At 36.0% G+C, this 9,876-nt stretch overlaps 1 protein-coding gene across 2 annotated transcripts; it reads left to right on the top strand.

Annotated features, from left to right (window-relative positions):
• Positions 1-5,516: 5,516 nt before the first annotated feature.
• Positions 5,517-9,630, top strand: LOC142541010 (uncharacterized). 2 transcript variants are annotated; one of them, XM_075647543.1, is made up of 11 exons: positions 5,517-5,858; positions 6,128-6,203; positions 6,446-6,531; positions 6,763-6,856; positions 6,961-7,037; positions 7,624-7,751; positions 7,894-7,965; positions 8,371-8,441; positions 8,771-8,846; positions 9,134-9,277; positions 9,350-9,630. In XM_075647543.1, the coding sequence occupies exons 1-11, from the start codon at positions 5,616-5,618 to the stop codon at positions 9,387-9,389; spliced, it is 1,107 nt and encodes a 368-aa protein (XP_075503658.1). In that variant the 5' UTR covers positions 5,517-5,615; the 3' UTR covers positions 9,390-9,630. The 2 variants fall into 2 exon arrangements, with proteins under 2 accessions (XP_075503658.1, XP_075503659.1); XM_075647544.1 differs by having other exon boundaries at positions 5,658-5,858; positions 6,066-6,203.
• Positions 9,631-9,876: the final 246 nt, after the last annotated feature.

Raw genomic sequence — 9,876 nt, 5'->3', positions numbered from 1 at the left:
AAGCCAACCAAGAACTCAAACCACCACCATAACCGTGACCCAAAGCTGCTGTCAAAAAGCAGAAAATACAGCAGCGGCAGCTTGCTTGTTTGTGGAGCAAACTCTGAAAATAATGGCCAAGGGCTTGAACCACCGCCCAAGGACTCTTACCAACATCCTAAGGCATGGCTTGGACCATGGCTAAGGGCTAAAAGCCAACCACAAACCAAGCAACCACCTAGGACAACTCAAAGTTGCTGCCAAGAGCACCCCTTTATGCGTAGTATGCTGTAATAATTTGATTTAATGTCTTGTGTCGTTCCAGTGGTCATTTGATCGACCATGTCTTGAGCTAGACATGATGGAGTGTTGTATGAACCATGGCTATGGGCTAGAAACCAACCATAATCCAAACAACGCCCAAAAACCGAAAGTGTACACACACAGAAAATGGAGAACACCGAAATGCACTTATGTTGTTTTGGTGAAATTTTGATGGACCCGTGAACCAATCTTTGAAAGGATGATTTGGTCACGTCCTAGACATGTTAAGGTAGGGTTCTAACCGTGGCTACAGCCCCTAGGACAGCCAGGGTTCGAACACTCCTTAAACAACTCAATGACAAAAAAATCGTGAACCAAATCTGTAGTTGGTAGAAAAAGTTTGCTGTCATGCCTTTTTTAAAAAATGTTTAGACTCAACCAATGAACCGACAACTCCCTGACACATGGTAAAACATTCCTAGGAGCAGCCTTGAGTGCCTGGAAAACGAGCCAACCTCCTGAACCACAAAGCAAGCCAACCAAAACCGTGAGACACAAAGTGGAAACATAAAAATTCTGTACAGGAATTCTTGGGTAGTTGCTGCTATATTTCGTTTTTCCTCCCAAACCTTGATCACATATTGATTTAAAATATCTATAATAACTTGATTGAAGAGCAAAGAACTAATATATACTGCCTGGAATTTGTTTTGACACAAAAACAAATCAATACGACGAATGCGAGCGGCGGAGCGGAGTTGAGTTTTCCTTCTTGTTTCAGCTACTGTTATCACGTTCCTAAGCTGTTATTTCTGATATGTTTCGAAGGTGAGGGTGTAGGCTTGTTAGGCAATGAAGAGGAGTGGTATAGGAGGTGTTAAAAGTGCCATAACATACATTAAAATGGGAGTTACAAGTGAAGGAGTGGAATGGTTTTTGAATTGTTTCTTCTTCTCTTGTTTTATTGCTGCTGTTTTCACGTTTTTAGCAGCTGATTCCTTCTGATTTTTTCGAGCATTAGAGTGTAGGATATGTAGGTAAGGAAGATGAATGTTATAAGTGGTGTTAAATGGGTCATAACATGCATTAAGGTGGGAGGTTACAACTCAAGAAGTGGAATGGTTTGAAATGTTTTCTTATTCCTTGCTAGCCTATTCTTTTCCCTCATTTTTGTTGCATATACACGTTGGTATGCTAGGTAGTAAGATGAGGATGAATGTGGTGTGCTATAATATTTGAATTACCATTACTTGGTGAATTAAGAGGGTAAATGAATACACCATGAAGTGTAATTAGGAGTGGTTTAAATGGGGTGAATTTACACATTAAATTTGGGTTAGATTATTGCATGGCATTCATGACCTCAAATTTAAATATTCAAATGCTATGATTAATTTTTTGAATTTACTAGACTTAGATTAGTTTATCCCCCTTTGTTTACATATTTTAATTTAAGCTTTAATTAAATATTAACCTAAAGAACTTATTTACCAACTTAGCTCTAATTAATTTATTAAATCCCAAGGACATTCTTTTTCTTTAAATTAAATTATTCTTTGACTTAAATTAAATTTAGGAATATTTTCTTATTATTAATCTTATTAATCTTATCTTTAATCTCCAAACTCCGGTCCGACTTCGCGTATTTATCCTGGAAAGATAAATCTAAACATCTACTTTTAAAATAAATAATCATGACTTAAAATTATTAAAATAAATCAAACACTTCATATATTTATAAAAATTTATTTTTATTTAAATAGTAGCAATTATGCATGGCTTATACGTAATCTTATTTTTCGGGTTCTACAAAAATCACATCACGTTATTATAATGAGGCATCATAGAATTTTTTTATATAATAATATGACATTATATATTAAAGCCTATGATAGAGTGGAGTGGAGCTTTCTTGAAGGTATGATGTTAAGACTGGGCTTTTCACCAATCTGGGTGGAAAAGATCATGAGGTGCATTCGTACTGTCAGATACTCTTTCTCTTTAAACGGTGATATAATTGGTAATGTCATTCCGAGCAGAGGCTTAAGACAGAGAGACCCTCTTTCTCCCTATTTATTTGTTTTATGTGTACATGGACTCTCTTGTGCTCTTTTATCTCTGGAAGAGCGTCGCTTATTAACTGGAGTTCGTATTGCATCATCTTGCCCCGCTATTACTCACCTCTTCTTTGCATATGATAGCCTACTTTTCTTCAGAGCAACAATGGCAGATTGCGAGGCTATAAGAAATTGTCTATTATCCTATGAAAGGGCCTCGGGACAGCTTATTAACTTTGAGAAGTCCTCACTATCTTTTAGCCCGAACACAGACGCTCAACTAGCAGAGAACATTAAAGCACGCCTGGCTATTTCAATGGTGCAAGGTCATGATATCTATCTGGGACTCCCAGTGTTCTCCACTAAAAACAAGAAGCTACAATTTAGATATTTAGTGGAAAGAGTTGTACAGAGGATACAAGGTTGGGGCAACAAAGTATTCTCAGCAGGTGGAAAAGAGACTCTGATAAAATCGGTGGTACAGGCTATCCCTACATATGCTATGTCTTGTTTTCGTATCCCTAAATAGGTTTGTGCAGAGATTGAGCGTGAATGCTCAAATTTCTGGTGGGGTGTTGATGCAGGGAAGAATCGGATGCATTGGAAATCTTGGAAATCTCTTTGTCTGCCTAAATGCATGGGCGGTTTGGGTTTCTGTCATCTGGAAACCTTTAATAAGGCTCTTTTGGCTAAGCAGATATGGCGTATCATTGTGGATCCAGACTCTCTGGTAGCTCGTGTTCTTAAATCACGTTATTTCAAGAACCAAGACATCATGGCTTCTGGCCTTGGTAATAACCCTTCGTACCACTGGCGCTCCATACTGTGGAGCAGACCCTTACTAGAGAAGGGACTTTGTTGGCATGTGGGAGATGGAGCCAGGATTGCATTGAATAGAGATAGATGGATACCGAGCTCTTGGGGTTGTGCTATTCCTACAGAGATGCAGAATAATAATATGTTGGTTAAATATCTTATTGAAAATCGAAAATGGAAAGAATCAGTGGTTCGCCAGCACTTCTCAAACTACCTGGTTGCAAAGATCCTAGCCATTCCTATCTCTTCGACACATCATGAGGATTACCGGTATTGGATCTTTGATCCGAAAGGAAAATACACGGTTCGAGATGGGTATAAGGTAGCTATGGGCTTTTATGACTCTCCGGTATCTACCTCGAGTTCTCGCCTGAAAAGTTGGTGGCAATACCTTTGGGCTCTCTCAGTCCCTCCAAAAGTCCGGATATTTTGTTGGAGAGCAGTGCTTGACATAATACCTACAGAACAAAATTTATTAACTCACCATGTCCCAGTCTCTGGTATGTGCCCATTATGTCAATACGTGTGTGATTCGACAAGCCATGCCTTAATCGCGTGTCCTGTAATCAAATCCTGCTGGAAAAGAACATACTTTTGGTCGTTCCTGAAACAAGTTAGGCATTTGAATTTGTTTGATACTTTTCTGTGGATGAAAGAGAATATTAGTAAAATAGAATTTGAATTGTTTGCAATGCGAGCTTGGGCAACCTGGACGGAACGACTGAGTTTGATTCACAAGAAAAAAGAATGTTCTGGCGGTATTAGTACTGATTGGAGTGAGATTCTATTACATGATTTTCAACATTCGAGACTAGCTCTCTCTCCTCTATTGGGAACTCGCCAGTGTACTTTACCTGGGAAATGGGTTGCTCCACCAAAAGACAAACTCAGATTGGATGTTGATGCAGCCTATAATGAAGATTCAAATTGTTATGCAATTGGAGGGGTGGTCAGAAATCATGAGAGGCAACCAGTTCTTGCGTTTGGAAAGAAAATTAACAAACTATCTATCACATATAATGAACTTCTGGCTATTGAAAGCGGTTTAAAGATCTCTCAAATGAGCAACCTATCGCTTCATCAAGTCACCTCAGATTTTCTACTAGCAGTGCAAGCAGTCACAAGGTTGGAAGAGAATCTCAGTTACGTAGGGTCAATTGCTACAGATATCAGAATTCTCCTGGACTCCTTAAGTAACACTTCAGCTTAGCCATATTCGACGATCAGCGAATGCAGTTGCAGACTCGATCGCTTCTTTTGCTATTTCTTCCTCCTCTCATTTTGTGTGGGAGATTGGAGATTTTCCTATTTGGTTGATTCGTCTTGTAACTAATGACATTTTAGATATTCAATAAAGTTCAAGCATTGACCTTCAAAAAAAAAATATATACACAATAAAAATAGATAAAAATTAAAATAAATATTCTTACTTTTGAATATTGTTATATTTTTCTTGTGTTTTGTAGCTTGGAAAAATATGGAAAACCTTTGATTATCGTAATGATAATGTGTTAAAAATAAAAATTTACGGTAAAAAGTAAAAATCTCAAACTCATAAATATATTATACTACACACTTTATAAAAAATTTTCCACTCAATTGTGTTTTTTATTCATAAATTGAGAGACCTATTTATAGAATTTTTTTGAAAATAATTCAAAATTAAATACATCATCACATACATCATCACACATTAATTTTTATTATTATATATAACATTAATTTCTCTCTTTTTATTTTTATATATATATATATATATATATATATAGGTGGATGTTTTTTTTTTTAAAAAAAGAGACTCCTCTATTTCAAAGAGACCCCATTTAGGAAGAAAAGCACACGATTTATTTTTATGAAATTTCCCCATAAGAAACCCATCAGCCACATCAATTATATTTTACCATTTTGAGCTTTATTTAAATTTTTTATAGGTTGCTTTTGGATTCCTTGATTCGAATTTCAAATAAAATATTTAAAAGTCATGAATTTGAAATTGAAGTAAAAAATGTGCTTAACTAAAATATAAAATTTCAAATATTTAATTTTAATTTTGAAATAGATACAATGGATTTGAGGTCTGAATTTGAAACCAAATCTACAAAAGCCAGAATAAGGTATTTATTTTTTGGCAAAAACTTGTGTGAGAGGATCTCACGGGTCGTATTTTGTGAGACAGTTTTCTTATTTTAGTTATCCATGAATAAATATTAATTTTTATGTTAAGAGTATTACTTTTTATTGTGAATATCGGTAGAGTTGACCCGTCTCACAGATAAAAATTAGTGAGACCGTCTCATAATATGTCTACTTATTTTATTTTATTTTTTTGCAAAAGTGAATTTTAATCCGATTTTGAGAAAGTAAATAACCATTTAAAAATTGTTTTCTTTTATTTGAAGTCAATCGAATGTTGATCATTCAAAAATCAAGATTTCAGTATCAGCGGTTAGTGGTGGTTAATATTCCAGCTCCCTCTTTCGCCACCACTCCGCCGCCATAATGCTTCTGTCTCTTCTCTCTCCACCGCTGGCGCTCATCGGATTCTCCACCACCCCTTCCTTTCCTAAAGAGAAAATTCTTACGCGGAAAAGAATCCGTACAATTGCCAAGGCTTCTGAGAAAGACGAAGACAAGCCGACATTCAATCCTTTTGGATTCGTCACCGATAACCCCTCGAGTCGGAGTGCGATTCAGCTACCTGAATCCCCCGCAGAAGATGGAAATGTCGGCCAAATGCTCTATGTAGTCTCCAACATTCCTAATCACTGAGTTATTTTGTTTTGCATTTTTTCCTTCTTGACCCCGCTGAAACAGGGGATAATTCACAAATGTGTTGATAAGATAGGCTTTATGTATATTCATTTTGACCTATAAATTATGAAACCCTTAGCGAGGCGATGCTCTGCTTGCCGCTGTTGAATTCACTCTTGCCTTAAACATTGTGTTCAGCTTGAGTTTGTCGGTGGAGGAGACACTAATATTGGTGTATTTTGTCCCAATATTTATTCAAGAGAATAGAAGACAAAGGAAAGGAATATGGATCTTACATTAAGTCTGGAGGGTTCCGGTGGTTTGTGAGGGAGACAGGTATGATTTTTCTTTGTTGTTGTATTTACAATTCTCGTATTTCAAAATGTTGAACTTAGTGCAAGCTTGGTGTTACATCAACTGCTTCACTGGAGATTTCTTACTTGTCCTATAATGTGATGTGTGGGCCAATATGGCTAGACTTGGGTTCATGTATGAGATATCGAGTTAATGCAACTGATAATGTAGCATAAAATACCGCAGAATGTCTGAAACAAGAAGTAGCATTTTCTGTTTGACAGGATCTCCTCAAAGCAAGCGTGGAACCATTGTCTTTCTCCATGGAGCTCCAACACAATCCTTCAGCTATCGAGTTGTTATGTCTCAGGTCTCGTTGCCCATTCTAAAAATGAACTTATTAATTGTTGTTTCCGAATCTATGCGACTGGTTGGAACTTGGTGCTTCTATTGCTTGGATGCCTTCTCTTACGGTGTAAAGATCTTTGTACTCGTGTGCGATAAATGCAGAAATTGAATATGAAAGTGTTGATTGTTTATACAAACAAAAATATTGTTTGTTCGTACTTGTTGATTTCCGAGGCTATATTTCTTTCATTAGATGGCAGATGTCGGGTTTCATTGCTTTGCGCCTGACTGGATAGGATTTGGTTTTAGTGACAAGCCGCAGGCTAGATATGGATTCGACTACACTGGTTTGTGACTTTCTATCATCATGTTAATTATATTATCACATTGAAGATTCGTTTGACGTAGTTTTATGGAGGAGCTTCTTAATTTTCATATAATTCATTGGCAGAGAAAGAGTTCCATGAAGTATTTGACAAACTTCTTGTTACCCTAGGGGTGATCTCACCGTTTCATCTTGTGGTTCAGGTTTGAACATATTTAATTGCGATGCAGATTTTGTTTACGTAATGCTAATAAGTGAACCCGCATATGCTAGTGAACATATAAATTCCATTCCACACATCTTTATTTCTCAAATTCAAAATGTTATGGCCATAAATAAATATAATCCAATTTATTCTATCCTGATCTATAGTGGAAATATAAAAACCATGTGTTAGGGGGTGTGATTTTACAGGAGGACGAAAAGAATATAAACTGGAAGATTGTTAGGAAGGGATTTTATCAAGCATATTATTTTGTTGGAGTGTCCTAGCTTGAACCAGCAGCAAGAGAAATTACTCTCTGTTTTCGAGGGTTCTCCCTTGGGGTCATAATCTTTTATTCATGAAGCAATTATCATTCTGTTGTATTCCTTTACATTTCAAGTCTATAAATACTTAGAGGTGATATCATTCCATCTCTGGCTTAAATTGATTTATGTAACACAAAAATTCTTGGTCTTCTTGAAACTATGCAGAACTCCAAAGTCGTTATGTGCATTTGCTGCGTTTAATTACCATCTTACTTCAATTTTGAACCTGAAGTTTCCCACTTTATTTTCTTTTTATAGGGTTTTCTTGTGGGATCATATGGATTGACATGGGCTTTGAAAAATCAAAGCAAAATGTCAAAACTTGTGATCCTGAACACCCCGTTAACTATCTCGTCTCCAGTCCCTGGACTGTTCCAACAACTCAGGTTATATTTTTCCCCCAATCAAAGAGTGCTTGTCATTTGAATGACATTCATTTTCAATTTCTCATGGTTTATAAGTATTTAGTAATTATCTATTTGTTTTCTAATACTACATGGTCTCTCCTCCCTTTGTGCTGATAACCAGGATTCCATTTCTTGGTGAATTCACCTGCCAGAATGCTGTTATGGCTGAGCGTTTTATTGAAGCTGGTAGTGCGTACGTATCTAGAAATTTCTTATCCAGTCTTAATCCCTCCACTTTTAGTTTAAAATATGTGTTCATAATTTTTTATTCTATTTTTTTCCTTTTTGTCAACAAGGCCCATAGTGCGTCATATTTTCTTGGTTTTGTACCAGCATTGTCTTACAAATTTTCGCAAACTGAATTCCACTGCTGCTACATTCGAATGAGTATGACCCTTCAAATATCGCATGCATCTGAAACCTTTTGGCTAATTTCTTGGAGATTTAATTGGACAGGAATGAGAAATTTTTTACAGCAACATGTTGGAGTTTTTCCCTGAGAGCAAAAAGAAGTATCATGTTAAAAAATCATCATCGATTGGCATTTGGAAGTTCATGGAACATTTCCTAATGAAAAAAAGAATTTTTTACTTGGCAGCTATGTGTTGAAGTTGGAAAAAGCTGATGTGTATCGGTTACCATATTTGGCGAGCAGTGGACCTGGCTTTGGTTTGTTCCACACTCAAATCTTGTGATGATTATTTCAACAGAACTGATTCGTTGTACTCTCACTCTCAAAAAGATGACAACCCTTCACCAGTCTCCTATTTTATGTCAAGAAAGATCTCTAAATTAAAGATATAGGCAAACAATTACAGACAATTCACCCACTGTTGATTGTCTCTCATAGTCACATATAAGTAGGACCAATTCAATACTAAAGCAAGCGAAGCTTAAGCTTCTCCTAAAACATGGGAAAATTAGTTTATATTAGTCCCTATAGCATTCATGCACGCATAATATACACAGCTGATTTTATTTTATTTTTTCTGTTCTAGCCCTGCTTGAAGTTGCTAAGAGAATTAACTTTAAGGATATTACGAGTCAAATATCTGCTGGATTTTCATCTGGAAGGTATTTATTAGGCTGGATTTGTTTGTACACTACATTTTTATGTGGCGAATGCATGAAGTCTGAATTTTCTTTTCGAGACAAAGCAATCCAAGAATTACTGATTCAGTTAACACAATACAATGCATTTTAAATTTAATGAAACTGCATTACTCTTGAAAATATTTCATGATCATGATCTATACGATGGATTCAAAATTCTTCAAACTTACACAAACTGCAGTTAGTGCTACTAACTACATGATTTCTTGTTACCGAAATATGAAAACTCTTGTGATTCTTTTTTAAAGCTGGGACAAGCCGACTTTAGTTGCATGGGGGGTATCAGACAAGTATCTTCCCCAAATAGTGGCCGAAGAATTCCAGAAAAGGAATCCTGATGTGGTAAAACTTAAGCTGATAGAAGGCGCGGGTCACATGCCACAGGAGGATTGGTAATCAACATTTCTCCCAGAATTTTGTTCATACATAAAATTAAGTCTCTTGAAAGCAATGTGTATTTGCAGGCCAGAGAAAATAGTAGATGCCTTGACAGGTTTTCTTTGATGAAAAATTATGTCAGCATGCATCGACGTGGTTGGGAAGCTATTGTTCTCGCCTCAAATTATTTGAAGCTCTTACATTGTCATAAACATTACTATGTAAATATACTTTTTCTTTATACGTTTTTCAATCACACATGTTATCTTATTTTGTACTTTCTTCAGTTCAAACACAACAATTACAAGCTATGTATATGTGGGAAAATAATTATGCGTTTGTTTGATCAGAAGGATTGGTTTGTGCACTACTCCTGTATTTATTTATTTAACAATAATAATTAATAATAATAATAATATACTTTGCTTCTCCTTGGAGGTACCACCCTGGGAGTTGATTTTTCATCATCCTGTGTGCCTACAACGTTGTGTGATGGTACTTGTTGGAAATTTTGATTTTTTTAATACTCATACGGATACGGATTTAATTTTTGGATCTTAGATTTGATAGCTATGATTAGTGTGACTGAGAATGTCAATGTATGAATATTATT

Source organism: Primulina tabacum, chromosome 3 (genome assembly GCF_025594145.1).
Source record: "Primulina tabacum isolate GXHZ01 chromosome 3, ASM2559414v2, whole genome shotgun sequence".
NCBI lineage: Eukaryota > Viridiplantae > Streptophyta > Magnoliopsida > Lamiales > Gesneriaceae > Primulina > Primulina tabacum.
This window is presented reverse-complemented; position numbering and strand designations above follow the sequence as displayed.

Excerpts from the sequence above, each read along its gene's own strand:
- LOC142541010 (XM_075647543.1), top strand. The coding sequence starts at position 5,616 with ATGCTTCTGTCTCTTCTCTCTCCACCGCTGGCGCTCATCGGATTCTCC. Across the intron at positions 6,857-6,960 it reads ATATGGATTCGACTACACTG|AGAAAGAGTTCCATGAAGTA; the intron begins GTTTGTGACTTT and ends ATTCATTGGCAG. Across the intron at positions 9,278-9,349 it reads CACATGCCACAGGAGGATTG|GCCAGAGAAAATAGTAGATG; the intron begins GTAATCAACATT and ends GTGTATTTGCAG.